General features: G+C 42.4%; 1 protein-coding gene across 1 annotated transcript; it reads right to left on the reverse strand.

The window, feature by feature from the left end:
- Positions 1–18,949: 18,949 nt before the first annotated feature.
- Positions 18,950–21,883, reverse strand: LOC129330750 (uncharacterized). Its single transcript, XM_054980928.1, has 4 exons — positions 20,955–21,883; positions 20,788–20,862; positions 20,096–20,179; positions 18,950–19,610 (listed from the first exon to the last, which is right to left on the reverse strand). Exons 1-4 carry the CDS (start codon positions 21,433–21,435, stop codon positions 19,156–19,158), a joined length of 1,095 nt encoding a protein of 364 aa, XP_054836903.1. The 5' UTR covers positions 21,436–21,883; the 3' UTR covers positions 18,950–19,155.
- Positions 21,884–23,650: the final 1,767 nt, after the last annotated feature.

The raw sequence follows: 23,650 nt of genomic DNA on the forward strand, positions 1-23,650 counted from the left end.
AAATGCTGCTTTGACAATAAAAGACTATCACCTTCGTTGCTTTGACTGCAGAAAAGAATCTGCAATGTATCTAGCCCAGCATGATCTGTAGAGTCAATGGTGTATGTCTGAAGAGAGTTTGCTATAGAGTGTATTTTCGCAAACAAGGTCTTTTCGCTATAGAGTGTATTTTCGCAAACAATCGTTTGTGGAAGATGTACCACATATGTGCACTACACCCAGAATGCGATATGTTTATTATCTGTGAGAAATGCTAGTAGAGGAAAAATATTATCTATACTACAAATTTAAGAGATAATCCACCAAGCCTCAGTGAGAAAGGACTATAAATAAAGTAAGTAAATGTGTGGCTAGAGCCTAAATTCCCTGAGTTTTCCAATGTCATACTCATACCAGCCACCTAACACTGTAACTTTTAAATTAATGACTTGCATTGTAAGATAAAGTAAATGTTAAGGCTGATGCTCACAGCCACCACTAGGCTCAAGGGTAATTTTGTGATTAGCCAGTAACAATGTTCACCTCCATTCTATGAAAAACTTCACCTGCTAATTTCTCCTCATCAGCTATTGTTAATGGCACAAGAGCAGGCCATTTGTCTAGTTACCTAACTACACAGCAGGAGCTGTGGCTCTGTGGTACTGCATATGCTTTGCTTTCCATCTCCGACATCTGCAATTAAAAGGATGGTAGGTAAAGTAAACGTTGCTGCTTCAGCTGCCAGTTACATTAAACAGAACTGATGTTGATAGAATCAGTATGAGGCAACTTACAGAGCAATTCTAAGTAGCTCTACTCAGAATCCTACACAGGTCTGTCTAATGAAGTTGTTCTTAGGATAGCATTGTTCATGTGTTCTACTTATGACATCTTTCTTTTTATGTCAGCTCTGAGAAAATAGTCACCTAAGTGATTTCCTATAAACAGAATCTGCAATGCAATCTTCACAAAACGGAAAATCCTGGAAAGATACTGCCAGTCCAAGAAGACAATAATAAACTTGATTAAGACTGTTCAAACACCCGCCAGTTCATCCCATGCCCTGTTTGTGAGTTACAAAAAGAGACAGTTTTTCAACAATCAGTTTGATAGTTCATCTATCTGTTTGTGCATGTTTGACAGGTTGTATCACCATATTCCTTACTAACCATACGGTATAGCGCAACTGGGGTTTTGTACATGCCAGTTCTTACACAGCCCAATTGGGGTCTGCTTCCACTCCATCCTTGCTGCAAAATTGCTCTGATCAACCACTAATTGTTTAAACATACAATTAGATGACTTACAAATCATATAAATCAGTCAGCAATAGAGGTTGTGTTTCAATAAAATCCTATCCTATGGCACGCACCTGACTCAACCTAAACAAGTAACAGCTGGACAATACTCCCAGAGTTCAGAGAAGGCAGAAAGAGGCAAACAGTTAAATCTTCAAAGGAAAAAACCCTGCATGAGCCTATGGGCTGTCTAGCCTTCTCCCCTTTCTGATCCTTATATGTTTGGACTAGGATCCTCTACGAATTCTCCCTCTGAACATCCATCTTCCTCTGATCAAGAGGACTCTAAGGAATCAGATGTTACAAAGTCATGAGCTAGGAAAACAGCATCTGACTAATGTGGGACTGGGAACTGGTCATCCTCTCTTCTACCCTCTTCCATTTGAACAGTAAAATATAGATGCTAGAGAGAAAAATATTCTACCAGATAATGCCATATGGATTATGACTGTGCAAATACCACAGATACCTACTGGGCAGAGTCCCAAGACAAGTGACACAAACTCTCTTTGCCATGCACAACATTTGGAAAAGATTTTCAATAAGGTTTTTCTTTTATTAATCTTTCCTGATTGAGCAATCTTAGTTCTGTAACATATTTAAAAGAGGTCTCCGATTATCCCAATCATGAAGAAGCCACATCAGTTTCATTTTAATGCTGAACCTGACTCTCCAATGTTTGTCATTAGACGTCAGGGTTATTGGCTGATAAAAATACCCTTTTAAATTCACTTACCTGCTTACAATGGCACAAGTAACACTTAAATAATTTTGTTAAGGCCAATAAAAAACAAGAGTGTACAACAGTTGTAGCATGGCTCGCTCTCTAAATCAAGGCTCATTCTTCAGCTTTCTCTATTTTTTCTTTTGGTGACTGAGACTACTGATCTGTGAAAAACTAACAGGAGGACCACGTGAGAAGGCAAATTCAGTTGGAGTGCACTTTGCAGGACTGTTTTGACAGCCCGTTAATTGTTACATTCATCATTTGATTTACTCTTTTAGGCCTGGATTCAACAAATCCATTAACCATACAAAAAAGGGAAGAATTAGGCCCAAAGTGTTGTCAATTTCACAAAGTAAATAGGGATGGATACTGAAAAAAAACCCATTTCAGTTTCAAATTTGGGGTTTCTGAACAAACTATATGTCATTATCTTTTTTTCCACGTGGTGAATTGCCAGTTTGTTTTGTTTTTCATTATCATTCATGAGTTTCAGTCCCATTCTGCTGTATGTTCCCCAGAGGGTGCTATGCTCTGTAGATCAACATCTGCTGATGGTCCCTGGGCCCAAGGATGTTCACTTGGCCTCAAACAGGGCCAGAGCCTTTTTGGCTCTGGCTGTGGCCTGGTGGAATGCACTCCCAGTTGAGACCCAGGCCCTGTGGGACTTATTACAGTTCCACTGGGCCTGTAAAACAGAGATGTTCTGCCAGGCCTAGAGAGCGGTTGAGGAGCTTGTGAACTATCCTGCTGGTCCCTTGCCTGTTTTGTTTTGTTCCGCTCCACTGTCCAATGAGATCTGTTGATTTTATTGTTTTATGATTTTAACTGTTATTTATTGTATTTTAAACTGTCGTTTTATGATTGTCTCCTGCCCAGAGCCCGCTTGCAGGGAGGGCGGGATATAAACAAACAAACAAACACACACACACACACACACACACAAACAAACAAACAAACAAACAAATTCTTTGCAATGGCGACTTCCAGGCTCTTTGGTGCTGTTTTTGTCCTTAATGGCACAAAAATTGTACAGAATACAGTCTTCCCTCTAAACCATTGATCCATCAAGTTTTTCCTCTGTTACACTAGAGCCACACACACCAATGGACCCTGAAGAAGATGAGTGTCAGTGACTGTACACTATGACAGGAAAGTGTCTGGTTAAGGGTAGCTAGGAAGTGGGGGCATTAAAAACAAACCTTCTTTATGTCCATTTTTTTCTTTTTCTCTAGTGCCAATCAATTATTACATCCTGCTGTTGACTGCTGATGTCATATTTCCTTGTGCTTTGCAGTTTTGCTCCCACAATGAGAGGCAAATATTTCCTTTTGACTCTCAGCATTCCACCACAAACTGAGGTATTCTCACATTAATTACTGCAAATCCCCATTGCCCAAGTGCAGACAGGCAGGCAGAATGATTGCCTGACCCCTTCTCCCCTGTTGCCTAAAGAGGTCCATGTTTTTGAAAGGGCAGCATACGCCAGTGGCTCACAGGGGCTTGACTTAAGCTTGATGTGGAGAATTTGTTTTTAAATAATGTTTTGGCAGATGCTGGATGGGAGGAAAGCATCCCTAAACATGTCTACTCAGATGCAAGTTCCATGTTATTCAATAGTGCTATGCCCAGGGAAGTATCTTTAGAATTGCAGCCTATGATTGAAGTCTTCCAGGAGTTTTGTCAGGTTTGATTGGTTGAACAGACCACTTGCATGTCCCCAGTGGCACTTTTCCTCACAGTGACTGACTGTCCAAGTGTCCTGATGGGAGTGGGAGGGACAGACCAGTGCCTGGGTGGCACCACAAAACAAATCAAGATGCACCCCTCCCAAACAGCTCTACTCAGATGTTATTCATTAGTGCTTACTTCCAGAGAAGTGTCTTTAGAATTGCAGCCTTTGATGGAAGTCTGCACATTCTCCCTTCCAAATGTTCTCAAAGCTGATAAGCAGAATGGGGGTCTCCTCTCAAGAGGACCTGATTGTCAGGGAGAAAATGCCATTGCCCAGGTAGCGGGGGGGGGGGTGTGCACTTAAGTGCATTGGGCACATTCCCCCTTCCCACCAACAGAGTTAATTGATAACACAAGGGCTCTCTCCCTTTGGGATCCAATTGGTGAATGCTGTTAAGGAAAACAAGATGCTGATCTGCAGGCACAGTGCCAGCCTGCCTGCTGCTGCCACTGCTGTAACATAAGAACTGAAACAAAACACACACACTTTTTGGTGGGAGGGTGCTCCAATCAGGAGAGAAACAACTATTGGTGGTCCTTGGCCCCAAAGAGGCTTGCCTGACCTCAACCAAAACCAGGGCTTTTTTGATCCTGGCTCTGGCCTGGTGGAACTCTATGTCTATTGAGACCAGGGCCCAGCAGGACTTGTTATCGTTTCACCAGACCTGCAAGATGGAGATGTTCCGCTAGGCTGGGCTTGGCCTCCTCCGGCTGATAAGAGGATAAATGGAAGATCTGAACCCTCCCTATTAGGGTTGACCACTATCCTGCTTCTAAATTAGCGTATATTGATTGCTGCCATCTGGTTATTACACATTGCTTGTATCTTATGCTATGAAATGTTTTTAAATGTTTTTATTATTTTATATATATACATTATATGATGTATTGTGACTTGTAATCTACCTTGAGCCCACTTATGGGAAAGGCGGAATAAAAATCTAAAATAAATAAATAAATAAATATAATTTGGTTGCCCAGATTTAGTTTACCATTCCAGAAGCTACTTTGACAAACAAAAAAAAGGAGATTCCTGTGTATATTTCCAGCTTGTTTGTTTTGTTTTGCAAACTCCTATAAATTAATGCAAGAAATCATAACAGTGCATTCCTTTTGCAAAATGTGACTAAAAATACAAAGCTAGTCAGAATTAAGCACTTAACATACAGTTGCCATCCTTCAGGTGGGGCCTGGAGATCTCCCAGAATTACAACCAATCTTCAGACAACAGAGTTCAGTTCCCCTGACAGCTTTTCTCTTGACAGTTGCAAACCATTACCAGTGCTGTCTAGAAACAGCAGTTTTCAGGATCCTTCCTAAAGGTTTCTTGTGCCAGTCATAGAATTCTTCACCATGTATCGGCAACACACAAGGAACAGCAAACTCAGGATCTCAGTCACATACATACCAAACACATCTTTTTAGTCATTAGAAACCATGGATACTAGTGTGACACTGTGCTGAGAATGGATACTTATCCTATTTATATTTCAAGTCCTAAATCAAAGTTTTCTCGCAGTTCCAGTTATGGAACTGTTTAATTTATCTACATTCTTGAGACTGAGATCTTGCCTCAAACATTTGTGCCCAAATTAATTATCTACTTTAGAATCAACCAAGAACTATAGAATAGCCACACTACAGACAAGAGGAAAGCACTGACAAGTAGCACTGATGATGGCAACCATTAAACAAGTGCTAAGAACCAATCCTTACACCTTGAGTCCAACACTATGTGCTCTGTGAGAAGTATGCTGGAACAGAGGGTTGAGCCATTAGCTGAGGTACTGTATAATAAATAATACATAATAGAAATGAACTTCATTTAGGGAATCTTCTAAAGAACACATATCCTTAATAAATCAAAAGCAGAGTCATTTATTGTCTGACTTGTTTGTTCTTCTCCCTTATATTTAATGCTTCTAATTGCCTGTAATTACAGGCACCCTGTTGGAGCCTTCTCTTTCAAACCCTTTTGAGATACCATTCTATATTGTACCCATGCATACACATTATTAGTCTTACTTAACTGTACATTGAATATATTGGCTAGCTCTTCGTGCTGTCATTTGATATACTTTTCCCAGGTTCTAATTTTTCTGTTAAATTCTCCCTTCCTCACCGCCACCGTTGTTTAAGGCTGCCAACTTCTAATTGGAATCTGGAAATCTCCCAGGATTACAAATGATTTCCAGACTACAGATATCAGTTCCTCTGGAGGAAATGACAGCTTTGGAAGGTAGACTTTATGGCATAATCCCCAGCTGAGATCCTTCCCCTCTCCAGACTCAACCCACTCCACGCTTGGCCCCCAACTCTCTAGGAATTTTCCATGCTTTTTTAGTCATCTTTTCAGTGGCTGGGGTTGTCAAATGTTCTCATGGGATTTAAACTCCATTGTGCTTTTGTTCTCAGGATAATAAACTTAATATAACCCATACTGAACTTCAGTGAGAAAAGAGCAGCCAGAATACTTGCATCATGGTACTGTCAAATCTCTTATCTACAAGCAGTCGCTCCAGTCATTATAGTAACTGCAATATTTCATGCCTGGCAATGGAGGCACAAACATGTAAATCTACTCCCTGGAAACTCATTCACTCACTCACATATGGGACACACTTACAGAGTCACAGGACCTCATAAGCTGCACTGATCTGCTGGGTCCAAATGGCCCTTGATATGCTAAGATGTCTGGTATAGGGCATTATTTCACCCATGCCATCTCTTCCTTATCAAGTTCTGCAGGGCTAGAATACAGGTGCTTCAAGAGCAAACATTACTGAATACTTGTCAAAAGCCTATGAATAGACATGGGCATGAACGGGGGGGGGGACTGAACAAGCTGTTAGTTGTTTGTTGCCTTCCATGAACAATGAACAACGAACAGTAACAAACATGACCCTGTTCACAAACATGTTCGTTGTTCGTGGCCCCTTAAAGATCCCTTTAAACTATCCACTGGCAGGTGGCAGGGGGAATTCCCCCCTGCCGCCTGCCAGTGAATAGTTTAAAGGGGCCTTTCCTGCCACGTGCAAGGGGCACGGCCCTTTAAACACCCCACAAACTGACCTTCCCACCAAATTTGCATGGGACATAGTCCTCACTCCTCCCAAGTCCCCCCCCCCAAGTTTCGGAGAGATTGCACCCCAGAAAAGGCATAATCCATGTGCTCCCCTTTGCTGTCATTTTCTGGTCACAGTGACAAAAACAGAACTGCCTGTTGGAAGGCAGCTACTTTGAGGGGTTACAAACTGACCTTCCCAATGTCCAATACCCCCCAAATGTGCAGGGGACATAGTCCTCAGTGTCCTCCAAAGACCCTCCAAGTTTCAGAGAGATTGCACCCTGGGAAAGGCATGATGCATGGGTCTCCCCCTTTGTTGTCATTTTCTCTTCACAGTGGCAAAAATGGGACTCTCTGCTGGAAGTACTTTGAAGGGTTAAAGCCAGAAGGAAAGCCAGAAGGAGTTCAGACAGAGTTCAGTCCCTGCCGTTGCCAGGGGAATTGATTGAAAGGCCCCAGACTGTCTGGCTTGATGAATGGCTGACAAAGGCAACGAATGAGGCTTGCAAAGACCATTGGTTCGTTTAGAATGGAGCCTCACGAACAGCTTGTTTGTGAACAGAATGGGCTGTTCATGGGTTTTTTCCATTCGTGCCCATGTCTACCTATGAACCAGCATGACCCAAGATGCTGGGGTATAACCTATTTCCCAATAGCAGGTGTACCTGGAGGCAGCACCTCACTTTTCTTCTTGGCTTAAGGCCTGGGCTGAGTCACCCCCAAAATCCCCTGTGACGATGATGACTGGGTAATTTTCTTTTTCTGGTAGGTAGGGGGTCTGAGGCCAGAGAAGATCAAACAACTCTTTCATGCTTCTCGTCTGTTGCCTCTTTATACTCCTTCCACTGGGAAACAGTTAAAAGCTTACAGAAACCTGAAGCCAGCCCAGTCTTACAGCACTACTTCTCTGAAGACAGTTCTGAAAGAGCCTTGCTGGGTTAGTAGTGTCAATGTCATCATTTGCTTTGCTAAAGCCCAGAAGAAAAGCAGAGTTTCACATATGCAAAAAAGATGTCACCCCCAAAGTGTTCTAACATTAATTCATTGCACCTAAAATCAATTGTAACTTGCATGTACAACGAATGGAATTCAGAAGGAGAAAATGTTGGCATGGACAAGTAAAGAACCCTGCCAATACACAGATCTGTGTGTGTGTGTGTGCGTGTAAAATACTTTGTGTCATTTCAGCTCTCCATTTTAGCAAAGCTAAGTAAATAAGAAGGAATATCTGACTGGTTATTTTCTCCAAACATCTTGTTTTTATCAAATCCAATAAATATCATTTCCTTCAGACCATCATAACATATTATGTTTACAACATTATGTCATGATTGCTAAAATCATATTATGTGACTAATCATATTTAGTGTATTTGTACAATATATGTGATCCTGTAATAATATAGCATTTAAAAGAAGCATTTTAGAAAAGTATAAAAAGAATCATATGCATTAGTTAGAAGAATGCTCCACTTTAATATGGAAGAAATACTTACAAATCAATAGATCATAATTCTACATCCTATTCTAATTCTGCACTACGAAGTTTTGAATATTGTTTGTTTGTTTGTTTGTTTGTTTGTTGCATTTCTAGACCGCCCTCCCCGTCAGATGGGCTCAGGGTGGTGTGACAACATACAATTAATAACATACAGATTAAAAACAATAAAAACATTATAAATAAACATTAAAACACTATTCCATAAACAATAAAAATTTCTCAATTGGCGTATATAAATATTAAAATACAGTATTTTAGGTGCAGGACTTGGCTCTTACATCAAGCCCTGCATCACACTTATGAGCTCCTGCATGGGTGGTGGATGGTTCTCAGTGGTATTAGAAATTAGATTGGTGGTAAGATGCTTCTTATTGATAGTAAAAAAGTCAATAACCTTACCCACTAGTTGAAAAAAAAACTCAATATATTCATTCATGGCATGAGAATCATACTATCAGGTTTGTTCCTGTGTAAAATACCAAGTTTAAATTATAATGTGAATAGAATTAAGCCTTATCTGTGGCCTTTTTTATAGTACCTTTGAAGAAAGGCAAAAGAGGTGGCTTATGATGATTACTATCACTTGCAAAGCCAGGAATCTCCATCTAGCCATCCTATAAAACAGACATTAGTAAAATATTGTCTACCAACATATGTATGATGATTACTATCACTTGCAAAGACAGGAATCTCCATCTACCCATCCTATAACACAGACATTAGCAAAATATTGTCTACCAACAGTACTTGCCATGATTTTTTTCAATTATGTTTATGAGATAATACTTCCTTAATTGAGCAAAATACAATACATATTTGAGGGGTAGCATGTATATCTTGAACAATACATCCTACTCTATCACAAGTAGCTCTACAGAGCATTTCTTTTTACTTAGGACCAACATTATGTCCCCTCAGTGCATGCTAGACACTTTTGGTGATTCATTTGCATGGAAACATATCCAGAAGGATAATTATTTCAATGCTCACAAAACAGCTCGTAAAACAATAGGTTTATTGGTAGAAAGCAGAGGGTATCTTTATTTTCTACCACTATATAAATGTTCAGGGAAATGGCTACCAGGGGCCCCAAGGGCCAAAGTCAGGGAGCAAAGGGCTGTGGGGTGGAGGCAGTGGGGTGCTTACTTCCCACACTCCCCCATAATGCCAGAAAATGATGTCATTTTTTCAGTGCAATGGGGGAGTTGAAGGCAGCTCTAAAGTCCAGTTCTTTAAAAAGAACTCCACTTCTACCTCTGAAAGTTACATATTTCACATTGTAACAGATGGCAGTGCATTGTGAGCCTAGGGTTGCCAACTCCCCCTTACCTGAAAAGTGGAGGACATGGAGTCGGTAGGAAGGCAGTGCCATGAATCCATATTCCTCTCACACTTGCAGAGCATGCACATACACTCTGGATGCCCCAATGACATCACTTCCAGTTGAAAACTCGAAGCTATGGGTTCTCAGCAGGGCCAAACAGCATTTTTATTATGCATAATTCATGCCTCTGGAGCACATGTGCATGCCATTTCACTGTGTGCTCCAGTGACTCCTAGACTGTTGCGTGAAGTAGCAAGCAAGACTCTTACCATCTCAACTCAGGCTTCCATTTCCATTACTGTCAACCTTTTCCAAACATTAGGAGGAACTGATTACGAATAAGAATGAATAGATTTATTCATTTTACTGAGCATCTCTTTTTTCATACTGGCACTTCACATGGGCACGAACAGAAAAAACGAACATGGTGTTCGTTGTTCATTGCCATCCACGAACAATGAACAATGATGAACATGATCCTGTTGTGAACTTGGTCATTGTTCGTGGGGGCCAGCAGGCTCTTCTCCAGCCATCAAGATCCCTACTGCACCACTTCCAGAAACACTACCTGAGCAGGCAGCAGGAAAGGTACCAATAATAAATAATAGCTTGGCCCCAGAGCCTGGCAGCAGCCCTGGAACCTGAAGGGGTAGATCCCTACCATACCACTCCCAGAAACCTTACCTGAGTAGGCAGCAGGAAAGGTACCAGTAATAAATAATAGCTTGGCCCAGAGCCTGGCAGCAGCCCTGGAACTTGAAGAGGTAGATCCCTATCCCACCACTCACAAAGAGAATTCAAGCTCCAATGCACTCACCCTCTCTCTCTAACAGCAGCTGTCTCTCCCTGAAAGCCAGAGCTGGGAGCTCCCCTCCCCCCTGGTCTTTACCTTTTGTAACAAATTTGGAGCTCCAGTCCACACTTGGAAGGAAGACCTGCCTATCAAGCTAAATTAGGCTTAGACTGGGGTTTCCAGAACAACAGCAGGAGTTCAGACAATCCCTGCTTGAGTTGCCATGGGAATTGATTGCAGGTGCCAGAGTGTCTGGCTTGACAAACAGCAACAAACAGCAACAAATGAGGCTTGCAACAACCACCTGTTTGTTTAGAATGGGGCCTCACGAAAAGCTTTTTTGCAAATAGCAGATTGGGCTGTTCATGGGGTTTTTTGGTTCATATTGCTGTTCGTGCCCATCTCTAGAACTGAGTAGGACAGAGAAACTGAAAATATATGCAATGCACCTTGCATTTGCAAGGCAAAGCACAGGATTCCCTTCCCTCCTTTGCAAGAGGGGTGGGGGGTGATAGAAGGAGTGAGTGATTCACTCCTTCTCCCCCCTCCCCTCTTCTTAGAGCCTGCAGGAAGCCTTAGCTTCCAGCAGGATTTTGCTAGACGCTTGCAAAGGCAAGCGCCTAGCAAAAACAAAATAGTGATTCTTGAAACCCGAAAGAAACCCGAAACAACCCGAAACGTTTCGGGTTTTTTTCTTTCGGATAACCTGAAACGTTTCGGGTTTCCTGAAACGTTTCGGATAACCCGAAAGAAACCCGAAACAGTTTGTTTTGGGTTTCTTTCGGGTTTCAGAAACCCGAAACGCACATCCCTATATATGAGTCATGTACAAACCAATACACCAAATGCCAAAAATGTAATTGATTTCAATGAATTGTTTACTGTAGAGTTAGGTTGGAATGAAGGAATTATTGTGTATTAATATACACAAGTATTTATCTTTCAAGATCTGAAACAGGAAATATATATATGATGATGAAGCAGGAACTGAATATACAATATTTCCAAAGTATATTTATTGGGAATTACAATGTAAAGGATAAAAAGTCTTTGTTTTAAAAAGGAAGGCACAAATATAAGGCGGTCCTTCAGTTTGCACCTAGAGAAAATTATTGTCACATGGGGGGAACCGTTTTAATGGAAATGTTAGGCTAAATAAATGCAGAAAGAACTCATTAGCAGCAGCAGTGTTATGATGATATATAAAACTTCAGCTAAACTTTGTCTTTTCTAAACACCACATAGAACACTGTTTCCCAACCAGAATTCTACAGAACCCTGGGGTACTGCATGACATCTTCACAGGTATCATGAGAAATCATGGAATAAATAAATAAAATTTGAAATATTGTGAAAAATTCCAAATATCCAAATTCAGTCAAGAAGGCAACATTTGAGCAAAAATAAGCACACCCGAATATCATGCTGAAAGTAAGCCTTATACTGACCTTGCATTTTGATGTTAAAGTAAACTTTATTTTAATTTGATATTTTGATATTTGAAAAAAAAAAGATTAGACAATACAAAAAAGATAGGAAAAATTCTTTTCAGAACTTTACAAAGTAAGCTAACTTATACAGAGACAGAGAGAGAGAGAGCAGCTCTTTACAAATACGTTTTCTAGACAATAATTTAAAGGTGTGTTCACCACCAAAAACTTTTTCTTGCCAGTAAATATAGAGGTTCCTTGGGATCTGAAAAATTAATTTAGGTGTTCCTCCATGGAAAAAAGATTGGGAAACACTGACATAGAGGCTTATTAACAGATCCTAAATATATAGTTAATATCCTTACAATGTGCATGCTGCTGAATCCATCAGATATAGACCAGATGACTATTGGTAGATATTTAGGTTTCATGCACTGTCAAAGAGCAACCACACATTGCCCTGCCCAGTCCAATCGGTAGTTTACAAGAATCTGTGTGTGCAGCTGAGATACCAGAAAGTCACAGGGGCTTTACTCAATACAGGTATCCTAAGTATTGATCCTGCACTTGTATCCAGTACATAACTTGCTTGGGCTGCCAGTATATTGCAGCAACATCTGACTTTGCAGCATAGGGAACGTTGCAAGGTTACACCAAAGCCTTTTGCAGTCTGACACTATATTTGTAATCAATACAAGTGGGGTAGTACTACATTTTTGAAAATTTGCAAAAGTCCATGCCAGTGGAAGTGTTCTATAATCACTTCACTACAATGAATAGATAGCATTTCTGGCAGTTGTCCGTGCGTTCACAGGCTAAGGCATACACATTTGTGTTCGTTACATGGAATGTGTCACATTTGATGTGAATAACAAGGGATACATGTCAGAAATCAATCTTATTTGCAATGATTTCAGATTAGCTCATCTCAGTGTACTGTCTAACAAATATATGTCATTATAGTTGATTATTTACAATAAAAGAACTTAGGATAATTAAGTAGAATGAAAAATTGCTATGCACATTGAAAATTAAGGAGGGCTTTGTTTGATCCATTAGCCATCCACATGGTCGTGTTTATTCCTGCCGCACTGACATCAAATTAGACTACCATAATGGCATTCTGTAAGTGTTCAAAAATTACAGCTGGTCCAGAGTGCTCCTGCCAGATTGCTGTAAGGACAAGCCACCACAAAAAGGATACTCATATTTCGTTTCATCATCAGTATTTTGTTTCATCTTTGGTACATTTCTAGGACTATTTCAAAGCTGCTTTTAAAATCTTAGATGTATCTTGGCTTCTCACTGTGTGTAGCTGCAAATAAATTAAAAAGGAAAGCCTGTTAAAGTACTCACCTTTCAATAATTGTAAGAGAAACGTAAAAGCCACTACACGGTATTTTTCTAATGCATACCCCTTTCATTTAAAATCATCACAAGTTCCTTTCCTAGTAATTGTCCTCAATAAAAACTTAGCTAAATAATTAAAAAATGCAGCAGAAAATGCAGGATTATGTGTACTTTTGAATCTTCACATGTATTTCATTACACGTTACCAAGCACATCTTAGTAAGAAAATAAGAAAAAAATGTAAGTGACCTTATTTCATTGATTAGAATACATTTCACTTTCAGCAAACCAGGGTCGATTCCACACTACCTTACCTCCCGCTTGTTTTCCGATATCATTGCACCATGTCTGAGGTCGCAACAATCACGCGCGTGTTCACATCACCTTCCGACTTCCGTTTTTTTCGCGCAACACCTTGATCACATCCCCTCAATAAAACCCACAATGAACGGGTGGGGGCGTGGTTCTGCTCTGAAAAGTCGGGGTTTTTTTTAAAAAAAATTTTTTGTTAGGCGGTCGGTATACCGACACAATACTATCATATCCTGTCGAAACCACACCCCAGTACTTGGCGCTGATTGGCTCTTTCTCCTCCCGCCATCGATAGTCTGCAGTGATTGGTCCCCTGTTTGGGTGGGCAATTTTGAAATGTCTTTTGATATTGGGTCCGTGGAGTTTTCATCTCTGTGGGTAGTAGGTGGGTTTTCGGATTGCACATCATGGCTCCTCGTGAAACCATCCTGTTCCTTATGGCACAGGTAGTTTTGATGATGCTGCGATGCACCACATCCATGATGCTATTTCACAGGTGGCACATGTCCCGTCGTAGACGTGCGGCAGCAATGCTACTTTTCTTTCGCCACCGGCGTTCTACATTCCGTCGCCTGGCCCGTGCTCCTCCTAGGAACAAGATACGACGCTGGTATGTTTTGGCGGAGCTGGAGGAGCCAAGGGAGCATTGGGTATGCCCAAGGAGCCTCCATTGGTGGGACAGAATAGTGTCGGAACAGTGGGATGACCATGCTTGGATGATGCGATTCAGGATGACAAAGGTGACCTTTCTTGAACTGGTGGAGGTTCTTCGCCCTCGTCTCCAGCGCCAGACCACCACCATGCGCGCTCCTCTCTCGGTAGAAAGAAGAGTTGCAGTTTGGTGTCTTGCCAATGGCTGCAGCTTTCAGGTGGCCAGTGACCTGTTTGGGATAGGACGCTCCACAGTGGCAGCCTCCTTGATGGAATTCTGTTTTGCCGTGGAGGTAGAGCTGTTTTCCAAAATCGTCTGTCTCGGTCCCGACATTGGGTTGGTGAGTGCTTAGAATTTTTTTTTTCCACTGTGCTGTGCTGCCGCTATAACGTCCACCGAATCGTTTCGGCCAACACTTACCCCTTCCAAGCTTGCTGTTCCTTATGATGGGCGAGATATGCAGGCCACAAATAAAAGGGTGGTTGACGCTAGCTGTGCGAGTCCACGGCCATCAGTTTTTTCTCTGAAGTGTGTTTTGGCTGGCTGTCTTTTCAATGTTGGCATTCTTTTAAAAATGAACATGCTCGCCAGAGAATCTTTCAGCGCACAATGAAGGCAGTACTGGGATTTGACTGTTTCCTTTTCTTTGCCCCCGCCTGTCAGAAATCAAATTTCTAACTTATATTCTCAATTTCAGACCACACATTCACCCGTGGCCCCACGGGCTCATAGCAATTGGCATTTCACCAAAAACAACCGTTTAAAAATTTAACGGAGTCTATGTTCCTCAAGGTCGCTGCGAGGATGGAATCACTGTGAAGCACTGTCATTTGCTTACTTGTGTGTCTTCTTTTCGTTCTTTTAACAGGTAATGGAAGGATTTCGGAATTTGGGTTTTCCGCACTGCATTGGTGCCATCGATGGATCCCACATCCCGATATGCGCTCCAGGAGGTCGTCCTGACCAATATGGAAACCGCAAAAACTTTTCATCTATCCTTCTTCAGGGAACTGTAGATGCCAGTGGACGATTCATTGATGCAGAGGTGGGCTGGAGCGGCAAAATTCATGATGCCTTTGTCTTCTCTCATTCTGCCTTTTGTCTGGCCATGGACGCCGGGTCACTTGTCCCAGGAAATCCGTGCCTCGACTTGGATGGTGTCTTGGTCCCACCACTCGTTATTGCCGACGGTGCGTACCCCATGCGACCTTGGCTTATGAAGCCATACGGGAGGTCAGCGGTTGCAGAACATCATCGAAATTTTGATCGGCGATTATGTCGGGCTAGGAACACGGTTGAGAGATGTTTCGGTCGTCTGAAATCAAGATGGCGGTGTCTTTCCAGACGTCTGCAAGTGAGAGAGCAGAACGTGGTTTCTGTAGTGACAGCTTGCGTTGTGCTACACAACATCTGCGAAGAGAAGGGACATCCTGTCCTGTCTTCACTACAGTCACCAGCCGAAGTCAGGATTGAGTGTGACGAGGAGGAGGACATTGCCTCTAATGCTGGGCAACTTGAGGCAGGGAAGCGGGTGCGTGAAGCCTTGGCTCGGCATATGGCTTCTGGCCGCACACCACTGTAGTTCTCTTTGGATATAGGTATCTTGGTAAAAAATAATGCTCACCTGTGTTTTAACAATGCCTCTCTTTAGCTGTTTTTCTCTTCTGTAGCAAAACTAAACCATAAAGCTTGTTATCTGTTTAAAAAATCTGATGCTTGTCCGTGTGCTTTTTGGTGCCAAAGAAAGGATTTTCTAAGTCAGAACAGAGACACCTCATGCGAGTTAAGAGATGGCCGCCCTTTGCTGTGAAGATGGATGTGGGAGTGTCGAAAAATGAGTGAAAACAGGGTGAGGGGTACTCGCTGTTGCAACAACCCCCGGACTGCAGGATGTTGTACACTATGCACACTTCAGCAGGTTGAATGCTCCCCCTAAAGTGGAATCGACCACACAGCCACATCGTTCTTTTGGAGTTAAATGTGCTGGGGTCTTCTCTGCCTAGCAGGGCTGGTTGGCGGGTGGAGGCGCTTCTTCATTAATACTGTTTCCATGAGATTGCAATATGTGTGTTTGGCTAGTGGACACGGAATTGTCACGGACATGGGGACTGGGAATGGCTGCGATTCACAAAGAAATTGTCCTTTCTTTTAATCAATTAACAAGGGTGCTCTGATTACAAATTTATTATTCTGCCGGTCCCCAAAAGTCAATGTTTCTCAAGGACTTTTATTCAATTGGTGGAAGACTATATTTTTCCAACTGCAAAGTAAGAAAAAAATAATAAAGTTTTTGCCCCTGGCTGAGAATAGAACTGTGCTGTTCTCTGGAACAGCTCACATTGACAGTGTCCATGATTTGCATAGTTGAGGAGGAGTTAGCCGTGTTAGTCTGTGGTGGAGAACTTAAAAAGACTCCTTTAGCATCTTTCAGACTAACCATTTCAATTGTAGAATAAGCTTTCGAGAATCAAGTTCTCGAATACCGAGCTCCTGAGGAATAGAAATTGATTCTCTGAAGCCTGTTCCACAATAAAAGTAGTTTTTCTGAAAGGAGCCACAGGACTCATCATGATTTTCAAAAATCTTTCAAAGTGTTGCGATCACTTGCAGGAAAAGTGCACTTCAATTTTTAGGTGGCTGAGCAAGGGTCTAAAAAAATTAAAGGTGTATTTAATTCAGCGAAAATGTGCATCCGAGTATCCGTAGTCTTGATTCTCCCGCCCAAAAAACCGGCCGATTTTCGAAAGTATCAAAATCGCCTGCGCGCGCCCAGTCGTATTACAACACAGTCGGCATACCGACCTGCTGAGATAATGGCTTCCAGTGGAAAGGGTGTTTTCTGGATGGATTCGGAGGTGGACACGCTCCTGAAAATCATTCAACGATCAGGAAAAGTGGGACAGGTGATGAAGAGCACCCACCTCCCTAACCGTCATCTTTTTGGCCGCGTATCTTCCCGTATGCGAGAGATGGGGTTTCAGCGATCCACGGAGCAATGCCGCTCGAAATTCAAAAGAGTAAAGGCAGCCTTCTTTGACTCCTTGGAGGCATGGCAAGGTATCCCCAGGCAGAGAGCGAGGCCACCCCACTTCGCGCAGATGATGAGGCTTTGGGAAGCGGCAGGAAAACCCAGCTGGAGCAAACGCCATCATGCTGGTGAGTGCTGTGGAGACAATTTTTACGAGGGTGGCGGGTTCAATCCAATCCCGAGTTTATTCAAAACTCCTTTGAACAACCAGTACTATCGCACCTGCTGTGTTAATGTTAGCACATCTCTGGTTTTGATAGACTCTCGATTCATAAGACTGAATAGCACCCATATTATGACATGACTTTCGAATGCCACCCTCAGCAAATAGAACCCTCCAAAGTCCCTTCATACATGCTTATCCAACCAGTGCTATGCTGTAGACATTTTTGTGCTTACCGTCAAGGTGCAAATTTGGAGAAAGAGGGGCAGACAGCAAATGATTGGCATGATCCTAGCCAAAAATAAACCGTGTGCTCAAAATGCCCAGGGAATTTGTCAGCATCATGCGATGGGGGACCTTTATTGGGAACAATCTTGATGCCCCTCAAACGACAGGATGTGATGTTCTGCCCTTCTCCAAAATGCGGTGGTGGTGATTCACTGTTCTGTTTTCCCTGGTTTAAAGCTCTTCTTCGCCGCCAAGACGAGCCTCAGGTGGAGGCTGAGTCGCAGGAGGAGACAGAGGAGGCGACAGAGCACCCAACTGAGGAGGAGGCCTCTCCAGGGAGCGCTGCTGTGGAGCCAGAGGACGCCCATGCAGGTGAGCAGACATCATCAATCAGATTTCATGCATCTGGCATTGTTTGGAAAACCCACAACTAATTCTTAAAAATTTGCATGCATTGTTTGTTTGGTTTGTTGGCATGACAGCACCCATATATTAATTGATATAATTGTTATCTTGACACTATTTCTCAGCATTCTCAGCATGCAATATATATTCCTCCCTTGAAGCATTTGAAACCCAGTCTTTATCAGAGTTGCTGTGATTGAGAGCATGAAAAGTGATTATCTCTCAATTATGGACCCACCTCTATGTATGCACAAAGATCATGTTCCATTTGCCAAGCTACACCCCCCCAAATCTCTGCACAAGTTAACCAAATGGGGTGTCGTCTATTGCATCACTCGAAAGAATATTTATTTCTTCCACTCAGTGATCAACACCCAATATCGTCATGAAACCTTGAATTGGCACTTTTGCTGTTGGTACTGAGCATGTTCTTTGAACTTGATAACAGTGCATTGAAGAATCACGATGCTATTTGGTAAAATCTTGTTGTGCGTGACCTCAATGTGACATTTTTTTTCCTGTGGCCCTCACAGGGGAGACTGAGGATGTGCACGAGAGACGACCCTCACCACAACCCGGCCCCTCTAGTGACACACAGCAAACCGCAGAGCAGCCAGTGTCAACGCACACTATTGATGATGTCCTTAGGAATCTGGACAGTATGGACCGGCGCCTCTCTGCCACACGTAAGTGGATTAGTTTGGATTCCCGCCCTCCCACCTGTAAAAAATAAAAATCCTCATAGTCATGAGGTTCCTTTTTTTACTGTTCAGTGAACAGCATCCAGAGAAGAATGTCCACCAACGAGGGACGCATGATGCGTTTTGGCAGGCGTCTGGACAATGTGGAGAGGCGCCTCCGAGAAGTAGAGGAGACACGAGTGCCTGCCAGGCTTCCAGACCCTCTTCCTGAAATATAAAGTTTCTCTCATTTAAAAAAAAAAAAAAGGTTTATGTGGTTTAACAATAAAGTTTATTGTGTTCATTGTTGGTCAAAACAAGGTGCTGTGATGCATTTTCAATTTTAATTTCCGGTTAACTTTTCAGTAATAAGATAAATTTGTTTCCCACAACAAACACAAAACGATCAGCCACCAAATGATTGGAGCATGCAACACATATGAAAGAAGGCCAAAGATAGCGTGCTGTACTGAAATGTCAATGAAACACTAGAGAGTCAGTCTAGCTCTGGCATGGCCAACACAGGCACGTTTGGCTACACCCAAACGCGGTGCAATGTTCTCTGTGGCAGTATCCTGCAAGGCCTTTGCCTTTGGAGATTTCGCCCTCTGTTGATTGACCAGAATTTCACCAAGAGTTTGCAGTGTCAGGACAGCAGACTGCATGACCTGAAGGTTATCATCCCACGCCCGCCTAAAGTATATGCTCTCCTGACGTGTTGCCTCAATAAAATCATTTTGAATTTTTTTTTCCTCATCATGCCACCTTACGCTTTCCTCCCTGTCAATGCGCCATTCAGCAATTTGGGCCTTATGCTCCTCCCCTGACTGACTGATCATCTTATCAGCGACTGCAAACAATCCCGCATTTCTCCATCTTCTGCTCTTTATACGTTCAAGGCGTGACCCTGGGGAAGCCTCAGCCATGGATGTTGATGTGGAATCTGAAGGAGACACAAAGAAAACAGTCATTGTCAGCTCAGAACAGTGCATCACCATGGACCAAGGGTCTGGACCACTGTTGTTCGGTACAGTGGTAGGGAAGCAAGAACCATCGAGCACAAATTGATTCTAGAAGCAAACAGTGGCAAAATAATCTCATCTGTTAAAATCTCAGCACAGGAAAAAAAACCCACAGTGATAGAATGTTGCAGTTCAGTCATGACACTCATTCCCTGAACAAAACACTCATAACCCACCACACGTGTGCTCTGTATTCCGATAACGAGCAGAGTAAGCACCATGTGAATATGAAATGCTCCTTTGTTGCCTGTTTTCAGAAAATCACTTATTCCGTTATAAAAATTTGAAAAAGACAATACCGAGCATCATTCTATCCTTCTGTAAAATAAGGATTAATAAAACAACAGATTTATGAATGTGACTTTCGTCACTGAGATGTTACAAGCTTCCATGTGTCCAAACTCACCCTTTCCGCCACCTTGCTGCAATGAGCTTGAGTCGCCGTCACTCTGCGGTTCCTCCTGAGCATCAGGACACGGTTCCTCCGCCTCTGAAGAGAGTGCATAGCAACATGATTGAACATGAGCGATGTTAGAGAGACATGTGTAAACCTATGTTGCTCATGGATCATAATGGTCTGCAACGTTTAACCATTGATGTTTTCCAGGGCTGACAATTAGCAACATGTGAATATTGCTTCAAATAAGACAACTGTCTGGGCACACTGATTAGAAAGTGTTTGGCTTGCTGGGAGATCCAGTATTCCATTTAATCAAACCACCCAACTGAACACATGGGTCTTGGGTGGCCATGGGGTGGTGATAATTATAAGGAAAATCAAAGAGTCCAGCAGCACCTTTAAGACAAAACAAAATTAAAGTGGCATAAGCTCTCGAGAATCCAGTTCTCCTCGTCAGAGGCATGTTACAGAAACATGCATCTGACGAAGAGAACTGTGATTTTCGAAAGCTCATGCTACAGTAAAGTTGGTTTGTCTTAAAGGTGCTGCTGGACTCTTTTTGATTTTGCTACTACGGACTAACACGGCTAACTCCTCTGGAATTATAAAGAAAGTTATATTGGAACCCCTTGTCCAGTTTCATCAAAGACTTCTTCCTGCATCTGAGTTGGTGATAAGTTCCAAATTTTGGTACTCACCACAGTCAGCGAGGCCATCCACTGTGACATCTAGATCATTCTCTGGTGCCGCCTGTGCCAACCCCACACCGCCATCTGTGGAAAGTTGAAACAAGGGACAAATATCCTCAGTAGTGAGATCCTGCTGTGTCCCCCCCAATAAAAATGCTTTTTTCAGCCTTACTCACCTCTGGGGGAGGGGGTGGAACTTCTAACCTGCTCACGATCAATGGTTATCAGATCGTGCGAGAAAAGCTCCTCTGACCCGTCATAGCAGGGCACCATGGGGAGAACATGCTGTGCCACAGACTCGACACAGAGGCTCCTTGCAACACGCCTCGGTTTGACGCTTGCATCCCCCCGCAGAATGCTGTTCAGCTCCCTGTAATATGGGCAGGTTATGGGAGCATTTCCTGAGATACCGTTATGTGCCACCACCTTCTTATATTCTAGCCTCATTGTTTTCGTCTTGGATCTGCATTCTGTCGCCGACCTCTTATGTCCCCGGGAGGCCATCTGAACGGCGATGCGCTCAAAGTAGTCTATATTTCTATGACTTTTCTTCAGTGCATCCTGTATTTTCTCCTCTCCCCAGAACGAGAGAAGGTCCAGGATTTCCCTCTCCCTCCATGCCACCCCTCTTGAAACCTGTGGCCGGAGCTCAGTCATTTGAACTGTTGATCACCAGAAGCTTCTGATTCTCGGCGTTTTCCCGCTTGATTGTAATTCTCTGATAGCAGAGCATGCGCGCTCCAGGCTCAAAGTCTGAGTTCCTGCATCGTGCATTGGATCACGGGAGATGATGGTGAAATTTACGCGGGAATTAACGGATCCGAAAGTGGTCGGGGCATGCGCTAGAAAGATGTTTTGATATCTTCCTTTAGAGCCTTTTTATGTGTTCGCTAGAACAGCTTGTTGGCATATTGATAATGACATTGGGAACGTCAGATTCCAGAATGCAATGACCAAAAAAAATATCTTCTGATTAAGGTGGATGATCGCCTGTGATGGGGGAGGCGTCACCCACAGCGGACACCTGTTTCCACACTACATGAAACTGGTTCCGTGAGGGGCAGTCAACATCCTTGTCCGTCCCATGCATCATTCTCCCCGGCTTTCATCTGGGGATCCACTCTTGCAACATGACGGGGCAGTCGAGCCGAAAGCTGACATGACAGCTTGCACCGAAAAATGTCACTAAGCGGTCCGTTCTAATTCCGGGTAGGTGCATGGAGGTTGACTGAGTCAAGGTGTCGGCATACCGATGAATTGCCCTTCTTTTTTTTCCCCTTTGAGTGCGTGGGCGGGGCCATGGAGATGAGGGGTGCGTACTGATTGGGTGATGCTTTGGGGGGTGGAAGATTTAATGAGCTCGTAGCGCGATGAAATCGCGGTGGTCTGCTGCGATGCCGTAGCGATGCCATAACGATTTTTTTTAAAAAACGTGTGAACAGAGGAATGAGTAGTGCGGTGGCAGCGAAAAACTAGCGCTAAAACAAGGTAGTGTGGAATCGACCCAGGCAAAGAATAAAGTCATAGGTTCTCCATTAATGTTAATGGAAGTTCCACAGCTATATTCATTAAAATGTTCAGATAATTCACTCTGTAAATGTCAGTACATCCTTTTAAACATGATGTATAACACTATGTGAATGATAACTATTTTATTCATTAAAATAATGAATAAATAATTCATTAATGTGTTTATTTTGAAGTGTAAAAGTGGCTGACAGTAAAATCTAGAATAAACTAAAAACAATAAATGTGAAAGGGGAAAACAAATAAAAACAGCAAATAAAACCAGATAAAATCAATCAAAGATTCAATTAAAAACAGCAGCACAAAGTTAATCAAAAAAGCACTGAAGGAAAAAAACTCTCAGCTATATGCCAAAAAGCAATAAATGTAGGCAGCTCACAGATCTGTCTAGGGAAGTGAATTCCATAAATGTTCCAAGTAATTTGTTCACTAGAAGAGGTTCTTCAGTACTCTAAAAAAAATTGGATTATATTTATACTTGGGTGTTTAATCTCTTTGAAGAAGGCCTGAATCATATAAACTCCTGAATTTAGCAACAAAAACATGTATAGCAATCCAGTCATGGACAGTAGCATTTTTGTGCAACTGTTCTCTGCATCTCTATGGTACTTTTACTTTTGTCTTACCCCAAAATTTATTCACAAATCAAACATGCACATCCTTTGACAGGTACAAGAGGAAAAACTTCATCTTCCAATTGACTCTCTGGGTCTTGTTTACACTGAAGAAAGAAGTCTGATGTTGCAAATAAGTGGAGTAATTTTTTCTAGAGAACATCTGGATAATTTAAGTGGTGTACAACCTAATTAAAATTGACTGTAAATGTTTTGCAACAACTTTTGATTTTAAAAGTGAGCCTTCTTCTGGCAATGAAGTGCAATGAACTCTGTTAGCAACCAATCGCATTGTAGCTGCATGCAAAATAAGACGCCGGCAAGGCTTTTTCAACCAGATCGGCTTAGGAGTACCTACCACCAGCCCATAACCCAGTCTCTCCCTCCCCCAGGATGTGGTCCACATCTTAGGAATGCTTTTAGATCCAGCCCTCTCTTGGGTTGCCCAAGTGGCTTCTGTGACTTACAGTGCTTTCAGTTAGTGCACTACCTATCCTACTTGCAAATCAATGACAGTGTCATAATTATCCATACTCTAATCACATTTATTTTGATCCCTGAACACACTCTAAGTGAGGATGCCTTTGAAGATCTCTTGGAAATTTCCATTGATTCAAAACGTTGTGACAAATTTGTTGAGAGGGACACTCTGCAATAAACATATAGCTCTTGTGTTGTAAGATTTACACTAGCATTCAGTGTGTTAAGCACCAATCCATATGCAAAAGAAC

This window comes from Eublepharis macularius, chromosome 5, assembly GCF_028583425.1.
Source record: "Eublepharis macularius isolate TG4126 chromosome 5, MPM_Emac_v1.0, whole genome shotgun sequence".
NCBI classification, from domain to species: Eukaryota; Metazoa; Chordata; class Lepidosauria; order Squamata; family Eublepharidae; genus Eublepharis; species Eublepharis macularius.

Excerpts from the sequence above, each read along its gene's own strand:
- LOC129330750 (XM_054980928.1), bottom strand. The coding sequence starts at position 21,435 with ATGACTGAGCTCCGGCCACAGGTTTCAAGAGGGGTGGCATGGAGGGAG. Across the intron at positions 20,863-20,954 it reads TTCCACCCCCTCCCCCAGAG|ATGGCGGTGTGGGGTTGGCA; the intron begins GTGAGTAAGGCT and ends AACTTTCCACAG. Across the intron at positions 19,611-20,095 it reads GCAGCAAGGTGGCGGAAAGG|ATTCCACATCAACATCCATG; the intron begins GTGAGTTTGGAC and ends TGTCTCCTTCAG.